General features: G+C 47.1%; 1 protein-coding gene across 8 annotated transcripts in view; it reads left to right on the top strand.

The window, feature by feature from the left end:
- The window catches only part of JAKMIP1 (janus kinase and microtubule interacting protein 1), a 170,273-nt gene that overhangs the window by 84,075 nt on the left and 61,915 nt on the right, over positions 1-24,283 (top strand). For all 8 annotated transcript variants that reach the window (XM_053567225.1, XM_053567226.1, XM_053567221.1 and 5 more), the window contains exons 2-4: positions 977-1,255; positions 9,420-9,914; positions 24,001-24,210. In XM_053567225.1, coding sequence (XP_053423200.1) covers positions 1,127-1,255; positions 9,420-9,914; positions 24,001-24,210 — 834 coding nt within the window. In that variant the 5' untranslated portion in view covers positions 977-1,126. The remainder of the gene's footprint in view (positions 1-976; positions 1,256-9,419; positions 9,915-24,000; positions 24,211-24,283) is intronic.

The raw sequence follows: 24,283 nt of genomic DNA on the forward strand, positions 1-24,283 counted from the left end.
CTTCATTCACTCACTTAGCAAATCCTGGTGGGGGACCTCTTCTACCCGGCCTGTGTTCTAGGTGCAGAGGGTTGGGGGCTGGGTGGGTGAAACAGACCCAGGCCCTGCTTACTTGGAACCTACATCCTCATGCATCCTTAGACATGAGCTAAGTAAATAGGCAGTTGGTCACATGGAGCACAATGAGGGGACCTGGTAAGGGGAGAGGGAGGGCAAGGAGGGGCGGAGAGGCCTCCTCCCAAGCCAGTGCCTTGTGCTGGTTAGACCCCTGCACAGCGGGGGGCTGGGAAGCCTGTGTTCCTCCCCGACCTCCCCCAGGGTCCTACTCTATCCTCTCTTGTTGGCTGTGTGACACCACTAGCTCTCAAGCACTGCGTATCTCAGTTTCCCCATCTGTGACACTGGGTGGCATCACCTACCCAGTAGCAGAGGAAACCACGAACCTTTATGGAGTCTAAAAACTTATTTCCCAAAGTCCATGCTCTAGAATTGTAGAGAGCGTGGATGGAAATGCAGATTCCTGCCTAACACACTTCTCACTCTTCAAGCTCCGGGGGGTGGGGGGGGCACAGATCTGCCGCCTGGAAACAAGAACCTGGGAGACTCAGGCGCTCTGAGTTTGCAGACCCTGGTCTGTAAGCTTCATAGGTGGTGTAGTCACATCTTGATGAGGATAGGACTGTGCAAAGCTACTCAAGGTGCAGTCACCTAGGAATGTCACCTGGGAACTAGTTAGAAATGCAAGTCAGATTCTCTGGGGGTGGGCCCAGGACTCTGCCCCTTAATACCTCCAAGTACTTCAGCTGCAGTCCTCATTGGAGAAGTGTTCTATCCCTTCTAGGAGTGGCAGGGCATCATCCAAATCAGGCAGTGCCTGGCCCAGGAGTGCCCTAGGCAAGGAGGATGCCAGCCCCACCCCCATCTCATAGCCCCACCCCATCTTGCTCCACTAACTCAGTTTTCTCCTTCCCCTCAGGATCCCAAGTGATGGTGGTTTACTCGGAGGACAAGCTGAGCCCTGCACAATGACAGGTTAGCACAGGCAGAGCTGGTAGCCACGCCTGCTGGCTGTCAGGTGTGAACAGGTGTGAACTGCAAGATCCCAACATCTGGAACAAGTGGAAGCATGTCTAAGAAAGGCCGGAGCAAGGGCGAGAAGCCCGAGATGGACACAGACCCAGTCCAAATGGCCAACGAAGAGCTGCGGGCCAAGTTGACTAGCATCCAGATTGAGTTCCAGCAGGAAAAGAGCAAGGTGGGAGGCCTGGGTGGGAGGGTCGGGCTGTGGCTGTCGGGTGTGCATGGAGGGCAGTTCCCAAAATGGGCAGAGGGTAGGCCCTTCGCCTTTCTGGGCCTCAGTCTGCCCCTTCATAGGACAGAAACTACTGGGTGCGAATCGTGGCCCCACCAGGACCTGCTGTGACCTTAAACAAGTTACAGAACCTCCTGTGTTTTAATCTCTCTTACCTACAATTGGGGGTTGTTAAAACTTTTGACAAACTCAGCTGAGCAGAGTCTAATTGAACAAAGAAGAATTCTTGAGCCAGCAGCCCTCAGACCCAGGACATGGTGTAGTGCACCATGAAGTTAGGCAGCATTGCGTGAACCAAAGCCAGAGGTGAGGTGCCCAGCTCAGTTGGCTACGGCGCGACCTCCGCCCCATTTGAGCAGCTCTGATAGTGGGTTGCCCGCAATGCACGGAAGTGGCTGCCGTCATTGCCTGAGCCTCCACTGTTTGTTGCAAAAGTCTGCTCCTGTCTGGCTTTCAGCTAGTTTACCCATGAAATTAAGTCGCAATTCACTGTACTAGCTCTTTGCATAAGGACGTGTGCACTGAGTGCCACCTGCTGGGGTTGTGGCCAGGACTTAGTACACTGTGCGGTAAAGAGCTGGGAACATACTGTCTTGCTCTTTTAGGGCAGATTTGAGCTTTGGAGCTGGTCAGGATGAGCCTGGGTGGGTGCCCATGTGCTCTGGGAGTCCCATTAAAGCACAGCCTGTACCTGAGGGAGGATCCTGGGTAGGCAGACCTGGCTACAGACCTCACCTTGGTTCCACTGTTTTTTTTAAAGCTTTTTTATCTCACTGCACATAGTTAAACTTCCATGGCACACTGAAATTATGTTGATCAAAAAATAAAAGAGTAAAAATATGAATATACTGGGTGGTGTCTTTAGCTCAGTAGGTAGGGCGCCAGCCACATGTACCAAGGCTGGTGGGTTTGAACCCGGCCTGGGCCAGCTAAAACAACAATGACAATTGCAACAGAAAAATAGCCGGGTGTTGTGGCAGGTGCCTGTAGACCCAGCTACTTGGGAGGCTGAGGCAAGAGAATCACGTAAGCCCAAGAGTTTGAGGTTGCTGTGAGGCTGTGATGCCACCGCACTCTACTCAGGGTGACAGCTTGAGACTGTGTCTCAAAAAACAAACAAACAACTTTGTTTTGAACTTCTTTTGAAAATAATTTAATTAATAATCTTTAAAAAGTTTTGAGCTGCTGGGGACCAGCCCCAAACCGTGCTGTGAGTTTTCTCCTGGTGGCTGGTGGAGATGAGAGGATGAGGGAAAAACGAATAGTTGAAACACAAAGAGAAAGTTGTTTTTTTTTTTTGTTTGTTTGTTTGTTTTTTCAGTTTCTGGCTGGGACTGGGTTTGAACCCGCCACCTCCGGCATATGGGGCTGGCACCCCACTCCTTTGAGCCACAGGTGCCACCCTGAAGAGAAAGTTTTTTAAAGAGCTGGGTCGGGGGACTGACCACCTCCTAGGCCTACGTGAGGACCGGTGGTGAGCCCCTCGCTCCACGCTAGCTCTGTTTTTATTAAATACATTAAGTGGGCAGGAGGCTTAGCCCTTATGTTATGGTTCTTGATGGGCTTGCATTTTCTTTTTTCTGAGACAGAGCCTCAAGCTGTTGCCCTCAGTAGAGTGCAGTGGCATCACAGCTCACAGCAACATCCAACTCCTGGGGTCAAGGGATTCTCCTGCTTCTGCCTCCCAAGTAGCTGAGACTACAGGCACCTGCCACAACACCTGGCTATTTTTTGGTTGCAACTGTCATTATTGTTTGGCAGGCCTGGGCTGGATTCGAACCCAGCAGCTCAGGTGTATGTGGCTGGCGCCTTAGCGCTTGAGCCACAGGCACTGAGCCTTGGGCTTGCATTTTCTAACCAAACTATTTCATTAACTACCTCAATTGCAATTGATTTACTTCTTGCTTTTATCACTCTACGTTACTTTTGATCCTAACACAAAGCCTGGGCCAGGAACATAGTCCAGGTGCAGGATGTCAAGGCTGACCCCAATTAGAGCACTGTGCACAAACCCCAAGATAAGCAATTCAGCACCTGGGAAGGCTTGTGGGCAGCCGGTGCTGAGAAACAGGAGCTGAGGGGCACTTTCCCCTCACCTCCCTGAGAGACTTTTTCTCTCCTATGAGATGAAAGCTTTCCTGCTGGGTTTCCCATTCTCTTGCAAATCTTCCCAACCCCCTGTGCTCACTCCCTCAGAGAGAGCAGTCCTACCTTGGAGGGAGCAGTCCACCTGCAGGGAGCCTGGCCTCCCAGTGCCAGAGACCTTGGGGCTGAGTTGCAATGGGGGACAGGTGCAGTCCCAGCTAGACAGTCTGCTTGTCTTAAAGGGCCAGACTTCACGCTGTCGCTCTTGCAACAGATTTTGAATTTCTCAGCATAGGTCTCTCAGTCTGAATGTCTACCTGCTTTTCTCTAATCCACTTTCCTCCTGTCTTGTTCCCTTTGACCATCATTGGCAATCATTTTCTTAATTCTATTTTTAATCTACTTACAATAAATAATCGAATATTGGCTTTAAGTTTATTAAATCATTATTTCTAGCAGTGCAAGCGCATCAGGATATGACTCTTCCCTAAGTACCCATATTTCTTTTTTTTATTACTTTATTTTATTTTTATTGTTGGGGATTCATTGAGGGTACAATAAGGTGCACATATTTCTACACTCATTAAGCCACACTGGTTGAAAATCACTTAGCCCTCAATGTGGTCCCTACCTGGCTTCATGATCTTGGGCCAGTGGCTTGGTCTCCGGATTTTTATCTGATACACAGTGTAATAGTAACAGTCCTGTTTAAGATGCTTGTGAAGATCTGATGTAATGGCTACAACAAAAAGCCTGGTTGGTGTCTGGTGCCCGGGCACTGCCACAGTCCTTTTTATCGTGTGGCTATGACTGGGGTGGGTGTGAGGGTGAAGTGAGCCAGGGCTCAGAGTGCAGAGAAGAGCCATTCATGCTGAGGATAGAAGGGAGTAGGTTCAGGCTTGAACAGTGTCATGAGCAGTTGAGGATCTGTCCTGGTTGGGGAGACTCTACTCAAAGTCCTAAAGTGCCCTGCGGCCCCTGCTGTAGTACTGGAGCAGTGGGGGGAGGCTGTCTAGTTGAGTTGGAGTGCAGGGGAGGGGTCCCAGCTCCTGGGTGAGGAGAGGGCTGTGGCCTGGGCCTGGCTCCAGCACCACTCAGGATAACTATAAGGACAGAGGCCAAGTTCCCAACCTGGGGTCTGGGCACAGATGCACCTCCCTCCTCCCCAAGCATTCAGGACTCCAGGTCTAATGCAGCCAGCCTCTTCCAGCCACAGCTGCTGGTAATGGCAGCCTTTCCACACCCTGGCTAGGTCGCCTGCTAGGGTTCTTTCAGTGCTGCCAGGTGAGTGGCCAGGGTTGCAGGGACTGGCAGATCGGATCTAGAAGTAGCAACAGCAGCTCTGGTGATGAAAGCCGCCACTCAGTCTGACTGCCAGGGCTCCAGCCCCTATCCCCAGGTCTGCCACCTACCTGCCCTCAGGTCTTGGGGTAAGCCACATACGCACCCCTGCCACAGCTTTCCTATCTGTAGGGGCACCTCTGAGGCCTGAGGTTTCTGCCTCCTGGATTGTTTGAGGCACAAATGAGATAGTCATATGCTAGGCCTGGGTGCTGTCTGTCACATGCTAACTCAGGGGACAAGGTGACATGTGGGTGTCTCCTGTGTACACAGCACCGGGTGCTTTAGAGGCTCTGATGAGACTTGCAGGGACCTGTGAGGTCAGGACGGCCTCCGCCATGGTACAGAGGAGCAAGCTGTTAACAGGAGTGAAGCCCAAACGGTAATTGAAAGAGGTTTGTTCTGAGCTGAGTGTATGTGACTGAAGGCCTGCAACGCATTTTGTCAAGAGACCCTGAGAAAATGGGTCTGTGATAGCTAGCTTACGGTTTGGTTTTATACATTCACGGAGATCGGAATTTACATGTAAGATGGTAAGTCAACACATGGAAGGCATCATTGGTTTGGCCCAGAAAGGCAGGACATCTCAAAGGGGGCGGGCTTACAAGTTATAGGTAGGTTTAAAGCTGTTTTGATTTACAATTGATTAGAGAAATGAAGCTTTGTCTACAGGCTTGGAATATTTTAGCTTAAGGCTGACTGGTAATCAGAGATAACCCACTGGACATTTACCAAGATGCACGTGACCTGCTGAGTGATCCGTTGGCCTGCTGGTGTGGGTCACTCCATCACGCACGGTCTCGGGCCTGCTAATGGTTTAGTGTCTTATTATTACAAAGTATAACTCCAAAAGTGAGGGAGCAAGACAGGGCCTGTCTGAACTCACTTTTCCTCATGGCGGCCAACTCAGCTTTAAGGTTTTTCTGGGGTCCTCTTGGCCAAGAGGGGGTCCATCTGTCAGCTGGGGTCTTAGGATTTTATTTAGTTCACGAAGTGGAAGGTTGGGAAGGTGAGGGGACGTGCCCAGGCCTGGTAGCCTGTGGGTCCACTGTAGCAGAGTCCCACAGACTGGGTGGCTTGAGCAATGGACACTTGTCCCACGGTGTTGGAGGCTGCAGGGTCTGCGGGGTTGGCTCCTTCTGAGGCCTCCATGCCGCTGTCCTCCCTCGGCCCTCGCCATGTCTGTGTCTCCTCCTCTTACAAGGGCACCTTTCAGATCGGATGAAGGCCCACTCTCATGTCCTCATTTTACCGTCGTTACCTTTTCAAAGCTTCTGTCTCCAAATATAGTCACATTCTGAGGTCTTGGAGTTAGGACTTCAACATATGAATTTCAGGGGACACAGTTCAGCCCAAACCCCAGGTCAGCACAGTAGGTTGTGGGGCCAGTTTGGAAGCCAGGCCTGTGGGAGCCCTAGGCTGTGCCTCTGTGTCACCAGGCTATCTCCTCATCCCTGGGATGGGCAGGAATTTCCACAGGGACACATCTCGGCTGCCTATTTTCTCAATCCAGCCACCCTCAGGGGCTCTTTAGGAAGCTCTTCTCCAAGAATTCAGGAATGTGTTTTTGGCTGGTCTGAAGCACATAAATGTAAAGTTTACAATGGCGTGTAAGTGTTACTTTTATGTAATCTCATAACTGTCAATGTCATATTTAAAGTGCTGTTATTTGAGCGCAACATGCCCAGGGAACACCATAGGATGAGGGACTGTGGTAAATGTGTCATTCATTCCTTCAGCAAGCCCTCTGCCTGCATGTGCACTCCTGGGCTGGGTGACAGGTGTTTGGAAGCCTGCCCTCAAGCAGGATGGGGGCAGAGAGGCACTGGAAGCTTGCAGGACAATAGCACTTGGCACTTTGCATCAGAGGTTCAGAAAACAGTGGGGGCAGCAGGGCCTGAGGAGGCTTCGTGGAGGCAGTTTAGAGCTGGCTCCCAAGGATTCTGCTGGCTGGAGGGGAAGTGAATTGTGTTCACACAATCCCAAGTGTCCAGCAACACTCATGAGCACTCTGAGGGAGGCAGAATACTCAACTTGGAAAGGCCCACAGTCTGGGGTGCATGTGGGCAGGGAGGCAGTGGTCAGGACACAGGCCAGAGCTGTGTTGTCCCCGTACCCCAGTTGCTGATCCCTTCATCCTGTCCTCGGGGGCTGCTGGCCTCAGTTGGTGGGGGAGGGACAGTTGGCCTTTGGTGATGGAAAGAATCATTCAGGCTCTGGGAGGCCAGAGAGATAGCGACCCAGCTGGGCTGAGAGAAGCTTCCTTCCTCTGCAGGAGTATGGAGGGAGGTGGAGGTAGAGGGGCCCCAGCAATGGGACCAGTGTGCATACCGGCTGGCGCTGACTGAGGGAGACTCTGGTGGCCCAGCCAGCAGCTACCCCTGCAACCGCTACCAGGTTTTTCATCCTTCCATTCTTTGCTCAACCCACTAGTCGTCACTGAGCACCTTCTGTATGTCCCAGTGTATCCGATGGCCTGGAGAGCAGGTCCATGTCCTGGAGCTTGTGGAGCTCATGAGAATTTATTTTGGTTTTCTTGTATATTTTTCTTTGTTATATATTTAGTCAATCATTTGTTTATATTAGTATAGAGCAATGGATGGAGATTTTATACTTTGGATTATAATCCAATACTGTTTTGTTGTTCTGACCATTCCAGCTTTGGCTGTTGGGGTCCCTTTCAGGTGGCTCCTGTGTCTCTTTGACACATCCTACCATTGTGGGTTTCTTCTTTGTTTTTCTTTTTTTGGAATTGGCTTACGTAATTGCTAGGGCTGGCAAATAGGAAATGTATAAGGCAGGTTGGCAGGCTGGAAATTTGGGCAAGGGGTGAACTTAGGATCTGAGTCCCAAGGCAGTCAGATGGCAGAATTCCTTCCATTCCTTCTTCCTCGGGGGGCTTCAGTCTTTCTCTTAAGGCCTTTTGACTGATTGGGTGAGGCCCACCCACATTATGGACAAAATCTGCTTTACTCAAAGTCTACTGATGTGCATGTTAATCTCATCTGGAAACTAAAAACCAAAATGTTGCAGCACCATCTAGGCTGATATTTGACCAAATGACTGGATACCCTTGACCCACAGAATCAGCCACCATAGAGGATGAGAAATTAGAACGCAGCTCATCAAAGCAGGTTCAGGATCTGCCTGTCTTAGACCCTTCTGACCCCAGATGGCTGTCAGTGTTAACCAGATAGCTAGGACAGTATTGTCTCCTAGGAAGGAGACTTGCAGAGACATTTTGTCAGTAACTGGGAAAATCCTGTTAAATATTTAAAGTTCAGGCTTTCTGGTACTAACTCCATTAGGAAAGGACTGATCTCAGGGCAAGGTGGGCAGATACTGACTGGCCCTCTGGTTTTACTTCTGTGATTGTGAGTGTTTGATATAAGGAGGCGTTTGATATAAGGAGGTGTTTGCCTAGGTTGGTTTTATTTTCTTCTTTCCCTGCTGTGATAAGTAAGGATTTATCAAAACCCAGGTGACACTGTAAAACTTCTCACCCGGAGTTAATTTTTAACACATGAGTATTCTGTAAGCAGTGTGGTCCTGGGGGAAGTGTTGCCGTTTTCTGTGCGGGCAGCTTGTGCATCAATTCATTTCAGCTCTTCAGAGACTGGTCGTGTTTAGGAAACAAAGGGATTGTCAAGGGTCCCTGTGGAGTATGTGTATTGCAAGATATTGAAACAAAAAGGTTGGAGAAAGCATTCTGAAGTGTTTGGAGAACACAGTCCCTGCCCAGTGCGCTGGCTCATGCCTGTAATTCTAGCACTCTGGGAGACTGAGGCAGCTGGATTGCCTGATACCAGGAGTTTGGGACCAACCTGAGCAAGAGAGAGACTCCCTCTCTACTAAAAATAGAAAAACTAGCTGGGTGTCATGGAGGGTGCCTGTAGTCTGAGCTACTTGGTAGGCTGAGGGAAGAGGATTACTTGAGCCCAGGAATTTGAGGTTGCTGTGAGCTCTGATGATGTCATGGCACTATACCCATGGGTGACAGAGTCTCTGTCAAAATCAAAACAAAAAACCACAGTCTCTTGGCACATTTTACAAATAGTGCTTTGACTGTTTGCCAGTTAGATGAGCAGACTCAGGTGGCATTAGCAGGGAACAGGTTCTGGGCCAAGTGTCCTGGCTGGGTGAAGCTAGCACTGACCCTTGGCAGCCCCTCTTTCTGGTGGATCACTGGTACTGTCTCTGAGCCTTGGCTGCCATGTGACAAAAGGGAGCAGGGATTGGGGAGACTCCCTCTTTCCTGGAACTATGAGAGATTAATTTGGGTGTAGGCCACTGCCCATAGCCTACTGGTTTCAGCTCTAGAGCATGGTGCCCCTTCACCCCAAGACAGAAGCCTGGTCATCTAACTGCCAGTTCATGTGTGGGGGCCCTGGACATGTATTTCTGGTTAAATCCCTTCCCAGCATTATTGAGAGAGATGATTTCTGCTGGGTGTGTTTCATGACTGGTAAACTGTCCTTTCTCATAAATGTGCCCATTGGAAGGTGTGTCCAATGTGCTGTCCACCTCTTGGGTAATCTCAGGAAACATTCGAGGTGGGGGTGCCCAGAGCAGCGAGGGATGGGAGTGTGGGACCCCCGCGGGGAGGGTGGCTTGGGCAGGCACGGCCAGCTCCCCGGGCCTGGACGCTGACTTGACTGGCTCTCTCGCCGCTTGGCTGCAGGTGGGCAAGCTGCGCGAGCGGCTGCAAGAGGCCAAGCTGGAGCGCGAGCAGGAGCAGCGGCGGCACACGGCCTACATCTCGGAGCTCAAGGCCAAGCTGCACGAGGAGAAGACGAAGGAGCTGCAGGCCGTGCGCGAGGCGCTCATCCGGCAGCACGAGCAGGAGGCGGCGCGCACGGCCAAGATCAAGGAGAGCGAGCTGCAGCGGCTGCAGGCCACGCTCAACGTGCTGCGCGACGGCGCTGCCGACAAGGTCAAGAGCGCGCTGCTGGCTGACGCGCGCGATGAGGCGCGCAGGGCCTTCGACGGGGAGCGCCAGCGGCTGCAGCAGGAGATCCTGGAGCTCAAGGCGGCGCGCAAGCAGGCCGAGGAGGCGCTCAGCAACTGTATGCAGGCGGACAAGGCCAAAGCCGCCGACCTGCGGGCTGCCTACCAGGCGCACCAGGACGAGGTGCACCGCATCAAGCGCGAGTGCGAGCGTGACATCCGCAGGCTGGTACGTGCTGCGGGAAATGCGGCGTTGAGGACCCACCAGTGGAGGCGCTGGGGTCCCAACAGGGCCCTGCCCTCCTAGGTGAGGCAAGGAGGCCTTGGGCTGCAGGTCTCCTCTCTCGGGGTGTGTGACCCTTGGCGGATCACAGACTGCTCGCGTGTACAGTGAGGCTAGTAGGTAATGTTGTAGGAAAGGGCTGCGATGGCCTATCAGAGCTGGCCACTGTTGGTCAGTTTTACATAAACCACCATGAGCAGACTTGCGCCGGCAGGTAAGATGTGTCAGGTAGGGAAGACTGCCCAGCCATCCTGCTGCAACAGCTAGGGGAAAACATGACTTGGAAACAATCACAGTTTTAAAGATATTGGAGAGCTGTGGAAGCCATCAGGAAAATTCCCAAGAGAAGGCAAAGAGTCCTGCCTGGGCTGGGGGCATCTGCTGATTTTCCCAGTGGGCTGAGTATTGGGGTCCCCAAGCAAAGAGATGCCACTGTGGGTTAGAGAAAAGAATGAGGCTTTTTGCTATCTCAGGGTTGGCATGAAAGAATGGAAACCACAGGAACCCCCAACCAGGCTGTTTGCTCCATAATATCCACTGAGCCCTGCGGTGTTAGGGAAGGCCACTGATCCCCCATGGAAAGGCAGACTGGTAGTCCCTGTAGCCTCAGTGGACATGGCAGGTAAAGCTCTCTAGAGGGACAGGCTGCAACACACACAACAACCAGTGGGCCCCTCAAGGCATCTGTCACACCTTGAACCTGTGTGGCATAGGTGGCTGAAAAGTTAAGTAAGCTAAGATTCATAGATTGGATCAAAGAACAAGACAGCGGTATTTACAAGACATCTTACCTATGAGGACACGGTTAGATTGAGCACATAAGAGGATGGGGGAAGATACACCACACACACACTAACCAGAGGCAAAGCTTGTCTCGCTATGTTAATGTCGAACACTTGGAGGAAAGAAGTAATATTGAAGATACATAGAGACAATTCTTAATAATAAAGAGGTCAATTCAGCAGGAATGCACTTAATAGCAAAACTTCAAAACATATAAAATTATCAAAACTAAAAGGAGAAACAGGCAAATTCACAACTATAGTTGTAGATGAACACACTTCTATCAGCAAGCGATAGACCACGCAGACAGAAACGAGTAATGATATGAGACTTAACACCGTTCCCCAGTTTGAACTAAACTGACAGCAACTGCAGAATACTGAACTTTTACCAAAATAGACCACATTTCAAAATGTCTGGGTTGTGATTAGCCCTTAGAGCAAAATACATTTTAGACAAAAAGAAGAAATGCTGAAAAATGGGACATCTGAGCTTCCATCCTCAAGAAGAAAGAGAGAGAACAGCAAATTAAACTCCAAGGAGGTAGAATGAAGGAAATAGAAAAGAGCAAGAAAGATTGGAGTAAAATCAATTGAGGAAAAATCACCAAATTCAAAAGATAATTACAATTGATAAGCCCCTAGAAATACTGGTCAAACAAAAAAGAGACTGTAAATTACTAGTATAAAAGGTGTAAAAGGGGAAATACCAAAACCTCTATTAGCATTAAAAACATTATGAACAGCACATATCAAGAAACTTGAAACCTAGATGAAAGGAGCACGTTCCTTGAATAAGCACAGTTTATCAAACTGACGCTACAGGAAATAGAAAAAATAAGTAGTCCTATAGCTGTTAAAGAATTTAAATATGTAATTAATAATTTTCCTTTTGGGTAGATACCTTCCGTTTGATCCCACAATCCTATTGGGGATTATTTTTTAGCTCTTACTTTGAGGTTTCTTCATACTTCTTTCCATAAAGGCTCTCTTAGTTTGCAATTCTTCCAGCAGTATAAAAGTGTTCCCTTCTCTCCATATCCAAGCCAGAATTTGCAGCTTTGGGACTTTGTGATGTGGGTTATTCTCTTTGGGGTTACAGGGGGAGAAAGGAGGAGGAAAAAAGAAGAGGGGAGAAGTAAGGGAGATTGGTAAGCTCTCACTTAATGGGCACAACATAAGGGTATTTAGCACACCCCCTGGGTGGAGGGCTGAACTACAACTTGAACTTTACCTAACAGATACAAACAGTGGAACCTAAGCATTTGTACCCTCATATTAATCTGAAATAAATAATAACAACTTTCCTATAACGAAAAGCCTAAAACTAGATGGCTTCACAGGTAAATTCTTTCAAGTATTTAAGGAAGAAATAAAACGAATTCTAGCCAAACTTGTCCAGAAAATAGAGAAACAGAAACATTATGAAACCAGCATAACTCTGATTCCCAAACCAATGATATTACAAGAAAAGAAAAATTTTGTATAATCTCTTATGAACAGATATAAGAATACTACTAAGATATTAACAATCAAATCTAGCAGTATACAGAAAGACTAATAAGTTGCGCCAAAGTTGGGTTTATTCTAGGAATATAATTTGGCTAAATATTCTAAAATCAGTGTCTATATTAATAATTCAACATAGTAATACAATAAAGGAGGAAAAACTCATATGATCATCTTAATAGATGCAGAAAAAGCATTTGATAAAATCCAATTTCATAATAAAAATTCTCAGCAAACCAGGAGTAGAATGGAATTTCCCAAATTCCATAAGTGTTTCTGTCAAAAACCTATTTCTAGCTGGGCATGCTGGCTCTGGCTTATACTCCTAGCACTTTGGGAGGCCAGCGTGGAAGGATCACTTGAGCCCAGGAGTTTGAGACCAGCCTGGGCAACATATTGACACACTATCTCTACAAAAAAAATTTTTTTTTTTTGCAGTTTTTTTTTTTGGCTGGGGCTGGGTTGGAACCCACCACCTCCAGCATATGGGGCTGGCGCCCTACTCCTTGAGCCACAGGTGCCACCCAAAAAAAAAAATTTTAAAAGGAAAGCATGGGGGCATATGCTTGTGGTCCTAGTTACTTGGGAGACTGAAGCAGAAGGATTGCTTGAGCCCAGGATTTTGAGGCTGCAATGAGCTATGCTGGCATCGCTGTACTCCAGCCTGGGTGACAGAGTGAGACCCTGTCTCCTAAAAATAAAACACAACCTAATTACTAACAACGTACATAATGATGAAATGTTGGACATTTCCCACCCAAATTCAAACCCAAAACAAGATGTGCACTAACACCATTTCTACTCAACAGTGCACCAGCTAGGACATCAGATACAAATGACAATAAAAGAAAAGTTAAGGATTAGAAAAAAAGGAAAACTCATTATTTGCAGATGCTATTATTGTGATGTAAAAAAATCCAAGATATTTATCTTAGTTTATTCCTGCTTATGTAACGAAGTACCACAGATTAGGTCATTTAGAAGTAATAGAAAATTATTTCTCACAGTTCTAGAGGCTGGGAAGTCCAAGACCAAGGTGGTGGTAAGTTCAGTGTCTGTTGAGGGCCTTGTCTCTGCTTCTAAGATGGTGCCTTGGGCGGCGCCTGTGGCTCAGTGAATAGGGCGCCGGCCCCATATGCCGAGGGTGGCGGGTTCAAACCCAGCCCTGGCCAAACTGCAACAAAAAAATAGCCGGGCACTGTGGCGTGCGCCTGTAGTCCCAGCTGCTAAGGAGGCTGAGGCAAGAGAATCACGTAAGCCCAAGAGTTAGAGGTTGCTGTGAGCCGTGTGACGCCACGGCACTCTACCAAGGGCGGTACAGTGAGACTCTGTCTCTACAAAAAAAAAAAAAAAAAAAAAAAAAAAAGATGGTGCCTTGAATGTTGTGTTGTCACATTCTGGAAAGGACAGAAAGACAGCAGAGAAGCAGGCAGCTCCCTCATACCTCTTTTATGAGGCCATTAATCCCATTTGTAAGGCCTCTTTACTCCTGACTTAATTGCCTCTTAAAGTCCTTACCTGTTAATACTATCACATAGTGATTAAGTTTCAACATAATGAATTTTGTGGGAACACATTCAGACCATAGCAAGACCCTACAAACTATTAGAATTAATCACTGAATTTATCTAAGTCTGTAGATACAAAGTAAATATACAAAAATAGTTTCTGTATACTAGCAATGAACAATTGGAAAGAAGCTTTTTTAAAAAAATTAAATCATAGCTGTGTACATTAATGCAATTATGGGGTACAATGTGCTGGTTTTATATACCATTTGAAATATTTTCATCAAACTGGTTAACATAGCCTTCACCACATTTTCTTAGTTATTGTGTTAAGACATTTATACTCTACACTTAGTAAATTTAACATGTACCCTTGTAAAATGCACCATAGTTGTGTTCCTACCAATTACCCTCCCTCCACCCATCCTCCCCCTTCCCCTCCTCTCTCTCTCCCCTTTCCCCTTCTTCTTGGGCTATAGTTGGGTTATGTTTCATATGAAAGCTATAAATTGGTTTCATAGTAGGGCTGAGTACATTGGATACTTTTTCTTCCATTCTTGAGATACTTTACTTAGAAGAATATGTTCCAGCTCCATCCACGTAAACATGAAAGAGGTGAAGTCTCCATCTTTCTTTAAGGCTGCATAATATTCCATGGTACATATACCACAGTTTATTAATCCATTCATGGGTCAGTGGGCACTTGAGCTTCTTCCATGACTTAGCAATTATGAATTGGGCTGCAATAAACATTCTGGTGCAAATATCTTTGTTATAAAGTGATTTTTGGTCTTCTGGATATATACCTAGTAGAGGAATGGAAGGATCAAATGGCAGGTCTATTTTTACATCCCTACATGATCTCCAAATATGGAAAGAAGCTTTTAAAAGTATCAGTTACCGTAGAGTACTAAAAAATTTTGAAATACCTAGGAATAAATCTAATGAAAGCTGTGTAAGATATCTACCCTGAAAACTACAAGACATTGCTGAGAAAATAAAGGAGATGGTCTTAATCCATTGTGCATTGCTATGAAGGAAATACCCGAGGCTGGGTAATTGATAAAGCAAAAAGGTTTATTTGGCTTGTGGTTTTCCAGACCAGACAGGAAGCATGGGGCTGGTATCTGTTTCTGGTTCGGGGTTCAGGGAGCTTTTACTCATGGTGGGAGGTGAAGAGTGAGCAGGTGTCTCATGGTGAGAGGAAGGGAGAGAGGGAGGAAGGAGGCCCAGGCTCAGTTAACAGATCTCCAGGTGAGCTGTCAGAGCAGGAGCTCATTCATTACATTGGGGTCCACATTTTAACATGAGCTTTGGAAGGGAACAAATATCAAAACCGTATCAGAGACCTAAGTAAGTGGAGAGTGACACCATTTTCATTGACGAGAAGATTTAGTCTGCATATAAGTTCTTCCATAATCTGTAGATTCAGTACACAATATGACTAAAATATCAGCAGAATTTTTTTTGGTATACATTTATAAGCAGATTCTAAACGATGATAAAAAACAAAGGATGGGGAATCACAATCTTAAAGAAGAAAAAATTGAAGTTCTTTTACAAACTGTAATAAAGCTGACTGCAAAGCTACAGTGGTAAAGATGTGAGGCTGAAGGGTAGATAGGTCGATGGAACAGGGGAGTCCAGAAATAGACCTATGCATAGCCCATCACTTGATTTAAAAGGGAGGTAACTGCAGTTTACTAGAGAGAGAAGGAGTTTTCAATAAACCAGTTGGAACAATGGAATATCTGTAAGAAGAAAACAGGAACATTCACTCTTAACATGTGTACCATCTGTAAATATTAATTCAAAGTGGGCCTTTAGACCTAAATGTAAAATTTAAAACCATAAAGTTAGTAGCAGAAAGCAAAACTATCTTCATGATCTTGGAGCAGGTACATATTTCTTAAGTAGGACACAAATATACTATTTGCATAAATATACCATTCAGAAAGGGTTGCACAGTGAATATTAAACAGGCACCAGTAAGAGAGACAAAGGAAGCTGCAGAGTGGGAGAAAGTGTTTTCAACATGTAAACACCACAAAGATAATTTGTGAAGACTATAAAAGTTACATAACAATAAGAAAAAATAGCTCAAAAATGGGCAAAGACTTGGTGTTTCAAAAAGGGGATAATTAAATGAGTAGTAGACACATGAAAAGGTGCTCAACCTCATTGGTCATCGGGAAATTATAACTAGATATGATTTCACACCCACTGGAATGACATGGTAAGAAGAGATGATACCAAGTGTAGCTAGGATGTGGAATAGTGGGAAATACATTGCTGGTGGGATTGTCACATGGTGTAGCCACTTGGATAATGGTTTGGCAGTTTCTTAAAGAGTTAATAAATCTACCTGCTGATTCAGCAATTCCACTCATGGGTGCCCACCCCAAAGAAATGAAAAGCACACATTTGTATAAAGATTTGCACATGACCATTCATTGTGGTGTTAATCAGCAAGTGGAAACAATCCAAATGTCCATCAGTTGGTGAATGGATAAAATTTGGCATATCTATATAACAGAAGGCAGTTGATTAATAAGGAATGAAATATTGTTACATGCTACAGCATGGATGAACCTCAAAAATGTTACACTAAATGGTAGATGCTAGACAAACGACCTCATATCCTCTGATTTCATTTTTATGAAAGGCCCCCTATAGACAAGTAGAGACAGGAAGTAGATTCGTGGCTAACTGGGCTAGGGAAGGGAATGCGGATTAGCTGTAAATACATAGGCGGTTATAAAAATGTTCCAAAATGCATTATAATGATGATTGCACAATTTGAGGAGCTTACTAGAAATGAATGAATTTTACGATATATAAATTATACCCCCACATGTTTAAAATAGCAATCTTAATTGGAAAATCAAGATATTTAGATAGCGCTAGTAAAATTTTAATGGCAGATTCTGTGTTTACATTAAAAAATAACCTATGTTTCTAAGAGGAAGAAACGCAGACAACTCTGCACTAGGAGGGCTCAGTGCCAAGAGGTGACAAGGACGTGGACCAACTGGAACTCTCACATGTCATCCCAGACATGACAGTGCTGTGAAACCCTACCAAATCTGTCATTTGAGAACTTTAAGTTTAGCAAAAACATTCTTTGAAAAATAAGGGCGGAACCAAGACATTTTCAGATAAACAGAAGCTGAGATGATTTCTCACCAGAGCCTGTACCAGCAGAAGTGCTAACGGGAGTTCTTGGGGGGAAGGGGAACATTGCCAAGTAGACATTTAGTTCTATAGGAAGGAGATAAAGAGCATCAGAAATGGGTAAATGAAAGTGAATGTACGAGACTTTCTTTAAAACACCCTGACTCGAGGCTCGGTGCCTGTAGCTCAAGCGGCTAAGGCGCCAGCCTCATACACCAGAGCTGGCGGGTTCAAACAACAATGACAACTACAACCAAAAAATAGGTGGGCATTGTGGCAGGTGCCTGTAGTCCTAGCTACTTGGGAGGCTGAGGCAAGAGAATCGCTTAAGCCCAAGAGTTGGAGGTTGCTGTGAGCTGTGAAGCCACAGCACTCTACCCAGGATGACAGCTTGAGGCTCTGTCTCAAAACAAAACAAAAAAAAACACTGACTTGAAAGCAAAACAGTAATTGTGGGGTGTATAACGTGTAGAAGGTAAACATGTAAAACAATATTACAAAGGATAGGGGTGGGTGGGTGGCAGAAAATAGATTCTTGCAGAGTCCTTACATCTTACTTGACATGATGTATGACACTTAATTCAGGGAGCCTGTGATAAATCGAAGGCTAAACGTTAGCACAAAGAGGCACAACTAAAATGGTATTAGAGGAAATAAAATGAGATACTAAAAATAAACGTGTTTATACTCAGAGAGGGATCAAAGAAAGAAAAACCAGATAGGCCAAATAAAAAAGAGATGGCAAATGGTAGAATTAAACAAATCATAGCAATAATTACATTAAGTGTAAAGGGACTAGACCACTTAAAATGCCAAAAATTAACTGGATACAAAAGTCACCCTTTAAATATAAAGACCCTCTTTCCCTAACGTGAACGGATAGGAAATGTGTTCTGCAAAGGATAGATGAGCCCGCATCGGAAACACATACTCAAACTCCAAGCTCCCCACCATGCACTCAGGCTATCTGTGATTCAGTCAGAGACTCACTTGTCCCACCAGAGTAAGTGAACCATAAAGCACAATCTCATTTTAATTATTCTTTCTGGTTCCACAGAGAGAGTTTTCACAATCCCTAAAGTAGTCAAAGCAAAATAGGAACCTGACATCCCGATGCTGAGTGATCTTGACCAAAGGCAACCAGATTGCTTCCCTCCATCTGCCTGGCAAGTGTTGGTCTGGCTTTTCCTATGGAAACTTGATTAACTTGACACTGCTTGTCAAATAATGATGAAAAGTTAGCGTTTTCCACTGCAAGATTGTTGCAAACTGGAGCATTGATTTGCAAAGCTTGCCCCTATCCTATGGAGTTCTCTGGGAGTGGAGGTATTAGAACTTTCTTAATCCAAAGATTCAAAATCCGAATATTCCAAAACCCATAACTTTTTGTGTGGCAGCCGATGCCACGAGAGGAAAACACCAATCCTGTCCTTGTGTGACAGAGTGTGGTCAAACACAGGCATACAACACCGTTTATTTAGTGTCTCCAAGGGGAAGAAGAGTTGTGCTCACCCAGATTCCCTTGCACAAGCACGCCCACACGTTTTCACTGTGCTAATGGTTTGTACAATAGGCATGATAGTGATGCCACGTGACCCCAGACTGTCCACGTGGGGCTGAGATGACGGTGGCTTGGCTTTCCACTGGTTCAGTGAATGTAAAAACTTTGTTTAATATACAAAATTATTAAAAATATTGTGTAAATTTTTTACACAATATCGGGCGGTGCCTGTGGCTCAAAGGAGTAGGGTGCTGGCCCCATATACCGGAGGTGGTAGGTTCAAACCTAGCCCCGGCCAAAAACTGCCAAAAAACCCATATATATATATAATATTGGGCTATGGATACAAGTTGTGTATGAAACAAATGAATTTCACGTTTAGACTCGGATCCCATCCCCAAGATAATTCGTGTATATATGCAAATATTCCAACTTCTGAAAAATTCCAAAACCTGGGACACTTCTGGTCCCAAGCATTCCAGATAAGGAATACTCAACCCACACTCCCATTTTACTGGGTAAAGGTTGAGTGGGAATTTTATACTCTGTCTCAGGCCGTTGATTTAAAAACTCAATTGTAAATGATGGACTAAAGGCAATAACCAATGAGATCTGAAAATGAATCCTGTTGTAATGATAAAGGCAAATAGTACTCTACGTCCAGTTTCCCCAACAGAGTATTTGATGCCCGGCTGCCATGCAGGGAATTAGCAGAATACAAAGCCCAGACAGAAATTGGGAAATGTTCTTAAAACAATGTAGCAGAGAGTCAGTGTCTTCTCTAAATAGATTGCCAAATTTGTAAGAAAACCACTCAATGCATGAAATTAGTCAAGTAGTGGGGACACACAGTTCACAAAGAAGAAAAGCCATGCCTATTAAGTATAAAAATAAGTGTCATAAAATTAGAACAGCAAGATACTACTATTTCCTATCCAGTTAGTCAAGATTAACAAACTCAGGGGTAATTCAGGTGTCCAAGGGCAAGACAGAGGGGCCTTCTACAGCTTGCTCTCTGCCTCAGGGCCTTTACACAGGTATTTCCATGTCACTGGCCAGGAGCACTCCCCCACCCATCTTGGGTATGTCCGGCCCCACCCACGTCCCCTCTGCAGGGAGGCTTGCCTGAGCACCATCTAGACCAGCCTCCGAGCCACTGTCTCGAGCCACTGTCTCCAGCCACCTTTTCCTGTCCTTGGCGCAGCAGTTCTCCTTATCTGACATTTTTATCTGTCTGTCCATTTGTTTCTCATGTGCCTCCCCTTTCTAGCATGCAGTTTCCATGAGGGTGGAGACTGGGGCTCGCGTGTTTTTTGTGCCCCTAGAGCAGCCTGTGCCTCTGAGAGAGGACAGCTCTCTGCCCCCTTCAGTGTGCTGACTCCACATCTGGAGTCTGCTGCAGGACATAGGCTGAGGCAGACGCGTCCCAAGTCTAGATGGATTGTACTGTGTGTGTTCTGTCCCTTGTCTGTCTGCATTCCTGAGTCAGGACAATGGCATTTATGACAAGCCCCGGGGTCTTGGGAGAGAGAACGTAGTATAAGGTGAAAAGTGAGAAGTGGGCGTGCAGGCACAGGTGGGGAGTCGGCCTCTCGGGGAAGCGGGTGAGGGCAGGAGGTGATGTGTTGGCGGAGGTTGCCTCTGGAGGCTGAGGTCATGCGTGATTTCTGCTCCCTTTGCTATTCTTTGTTGTGTTTTCCATTTTCTAATAATGACTGTGTATTCATTTCATAATAAAGGGAGAAACTTTAAGAGTGCTGCTGTTAGGAAATAGTTTGATAAGGCAGGAGAAATCAAGGTACAGGCCATCCGGGGATCCCAAGTAGGCGAGATGGGCTGCTGGGCCCCTTAGGCTGGGGTGTCTGGGGCTCCTGAGACTTCCTGGGCTCAGAGGTTTCTTTTCAGTTTCTTTGTTTGGGGGTTTACTCCCAAGGCCACATTTGTTTTCTTAGGGTGTTCATCCTGTCAGCTCTGGGGGAGGAATGGTGGCTCATTTCTGGTCCCTCTGTGGCCCTTTCACATCTAACTTGTGGTGGCTGGGTGATGGACAGTGTCTTTCTTTTCTTATTCTTTTTTCTTTTTGCCAGAAAATAACAGAAGAGAGGCTATGTTTTTTCTAGCACACTCCACTTGGTGAGTACCTGCTGTGAGGTAGACCCTGAACTACCACAGATTGTCTGGGCTTTTATTTTATGCATTTATAAAACCAGAATGGTTGTTTTTAAAACTCACAAATGGAGAGTGTCATTCATCCAGCACATACTCACTGGGTGCCTGCTGGGCCAGTATCCCCATCAGAGAGCTCCCAGCCTGGATCCTGGAATGGATGACGCCTCTCCCGTGTGTCCAGTCTCCGCTGCAGTGTGAAGGGGTCAGCTTTAGCAGCAGAGAGAAGGGAAGGGGGAGCCTTCCTGGGGTGTAGAACCCTGTGCAGGTTGACTAGACCTGTTGAGTGGTGCCAGGAGGGGGCTTAGGTTCAGGATATATGCACCAACCCCCACAAACTCCTTGTCCTTTGAGGAAAGTGCCCTGTGTCCAAGTAAGAGTGGCAGTGTCATTGCTGTCTGCGGAGAGAATCCTTGGAGACTTTTCAGGGCATGAGAGATGTGTCAGTTTTAAATTTCTAGTTTATAGACAGTCTAAACAGATACTAACCCTGAGTTCTGGGAAGCATTCGACAGCCTCCTTTCTCTCCTCTGGCAGTGCAGAGCAGGATGGCGGGAGGCAGCCTGGAACACCTCCACCCTGGCTGAGGGGCTGTTGACTTGCAAGCCCCCCACTGCCACTGCTGGCTCCCTTGCTCTGGTGTGGCTCAGCTACTCCTGGCAGTGGTCGTTCTCCCAGCTTCTCAGTTTGCCTATTTTTTATTTATCGTCTCCCTCCAGGATGGGAGCTCCCAGGGCAGGCAGTTGGGTCTGTCCTGCTCACCCGTGTGTCCTAGCTCCTGATGACGCCATTCAGCTCAGAATGTGCTGGACGCCTTCCACACTCACTCTTCCTGCTTCTGGGTCAGCATCTACATCCAGGGTCTTTGGGAGCTTGTACAGCAGGTGGATGGTGGTGGGTGGCCACCAGGGGGCACAGTGCACACATCCTGCAGCAGCTCTTGACAAACTGCTCTAGGCCCTGCTGGGCCCAGGAGATAGTCCTGGGACGAGGGTGGAGAGCATCGTCTGTCTTCCAAAGAAAGGTGCCTCGAGCCAAGAAGTACAAATTAGTACCTAGTCCACAGCTGTCCTGTAAGAGGTAGATTAGATGTCAGGTTCTTCTTTCCTGTCCTTTTGATTGCAAGTGACAGAAATTCCCCATTAGAGCTGTAGCACTGGAGCACTTGGCTGGAAAAACCTCTCAGTCTGGAATTTGGGGGTAAAAATATCATTGATTTTTTTTTTATTATTATTATTGGTTTTTAGCAGTCTGCTTTTAAAATAAGATAGCCTCGTGTTTACCATGAGTTAAAAGGGATTACATTGCTGGCATACTAATAGTGTGCCAGGCACTGTGCTGAGGTCCTTCCATGGTGACCAAAAGCTCCCTTACCATTAGACAGGGTTGGTTCCACGGTCCTCTAAGTGTTGGTATTTTACAGAAAGAGGCTGAGTCCGGGAGGTGGTCCAACCCACCCAAGGTCACAGTAAGTGAGGGGGGATACAATTGCTTCTCTCTTTTTCCAGAACAGGGTTCTTAACCAGGATTCTCTGCCTGCCTGTGTCTGAATTCAAGGAACAGGGTTTAGGACAAAGAGTTTCAGACTTTAGTAACTTAAATATAACATGCTCCATCAGTGTCGTGGCTGAGAAGAGTGTGTGCCTTAGTTTCTAGTGGCTGCCTTAACAAGTGACTGCAAATGTCATGGCTTAAAATGACAGAAATTTATTCTCTTACAGTTCTGAAGGCTGGAAGATTTAAATTAAGATGTGTTGTGTGGCCACAATTTCTCCGCAGGCCCTAGAGGAGGGTCTTTCCTTGCCTCTTCTAGCTTCTGGGGTCCCTGGCTTATGGCTGCGTCATGCCAGTCTCCGCAGCCAGCTTCATGTGGTCTTTTCCTTCCATCTCTCTTCCTCTCTTATAAGGACACTAGTGATAAGGGCCTAGCCTGATGCAGTACCTACTAATTGTACCTACAATGGCCCTATTTCTAGATAAAGTCACATTCTGAACTTCCAGAAAGGTAATGGATTTGAGGGATACTATTTAACCCTATATAGTGTCCTTACTGTGATGTCTAGAAAAGGCCCAAAGGAATGGCCTGGGGCCAAAGCTTCCTAGGCCCACTTTTCTTTCTGTTATTCCTTTGATGTCACCTGGCCCACTGCGTTCAGGCTGTGTCTTCTCTCTGACACTCACTTCCATGGCAGGTTAGACTAGACTTGGCTGGGGCTGAGTTGGAGATTAAATTCAAGTTTGTACAGAGAGATGCCGAGGTCCTTTGGAGATCCAAGCAGAGGTGACAAGCAACCAGTTGGTTCTGTGACTTTGGATCCCAGAGACATATCAGGGCCGGGCACATACATCTGAAATTCATCTTTGTGTAAGGGGTTAATGCGAGGGTGGGGCATGTCTGCCTAGGGAGAGGATGGGATTGAGAAGATGACCAAACCTTGGGAACCCTAGGCTCTAATGGCAGTCTGTAAAGAAGGCAGAGACTGAGAAATCACTGTGGCCACAGGGAGAGGGAAGGGAGAAGGTCATGGTTGGGGGGCAGAGTCAGTTATCAGAGGAATCCAGGGTGGGGATAGAAAGCCATGGGTCAGGAGAGACCTGGCAGGAGCTGTCTGGGTGGTGGGCAGACTGGAGAGGGTAGGTGATTGAGGGGAGACAGGACTTACTGAGAAGGCTGGCAGCAGGGGGACAAGGTAGGGGGAGAAACAGGCGGGGAGCAGGCAGGGAGGCCTGGGCGGGAGGATGCTCAGGACTTTATTTCATTAAGGTGAGAGAGGCATGAACACAGGTAAGGGTCAGGATAAGTGTAGGGTTGAATATTTAGATGCTGGAACCCATCTCTTCTGTCCTAAAGGGATCCTTAATCCAGTTAGCATCACCATAAAGGAAGACCTGAGGCCGGGTAGTTGGTAAAGGAAAGAGGTTTATCTGGCTCGCCCGTAGAAGCAGGGTGCTGCATCTGCTCCTGGCGAGGGTCTGGGGAGCCTCTGATCAAAGTGGAGAGTAAATGGGAGCTGGTGTCTCCTGGTGAGAGAGGGAGCCAGAGTAAGGGCAGGATGCTCCAGCTCCTCTCCACAGTGAGATCTCCTGCTCTTCGCCAGGGTGAGCACTCACTGGGCACCTCGGGAGGAAGGGCAGCTGCCGTTCATGAGGGAGCCCCCTCTGTGACCTGTCACCTCCAATACTGGGGATCAGATTTCAGGGTGAGATTCAGAAGGGCCAACTGTCCGAACTCTACGAGCGGAGCAGGGCCAGAGTCCTGGGTTTGTCAGTTCAGTTGACCAGAACCAGGGAGCTGCTTCGACCTCTGCCTGGGCCCAAGCCCAAGCAGGGGGTGAGTTCCCTGGGCGCGAGCCCATCCCTGTGATTGGTGGCTTCTTCTTTCTCTTTTTCAGATGGATGAGATCAAAGGAAAAGACCGTGTGATTCTGGCCTTGGAGAAGGAACTTGGCGTGCAGGCGGGTCAGACCCAGAAGCTGCTCCTACAGAAAGAGGCTTTGGATGAGCAGCTGGTGCAGGTTAAGGAGGCTGAGCGGCACCACAGCAGCCCCAAGAGGGAGCTCCCGCCGGGGATCGGGGACATGGCGGAGCTCATGGGCACACAGGTGAGGGCAGTAGGCACACAGCCTCAGGGCTGACTCCCTTCCTCCCAGCCTCTCATCCTCCCCAGCAGCCGCC

Source organism: Nycticebus coucang, chromosome 17, assembly GCF_027406575.1.
Source record: "Nycticebus coucang isolate mNycCou1 chromosome 17, mNycCou1.pri, whole genome shotgun sequence".
Classification (NCBI taxonomy): domain Eukaryota; kingdom Metazoa; phylum Chordata; class Mammalia; order Primates; family Lorisidae; genus Nycticebus; species Nycticebus coucang.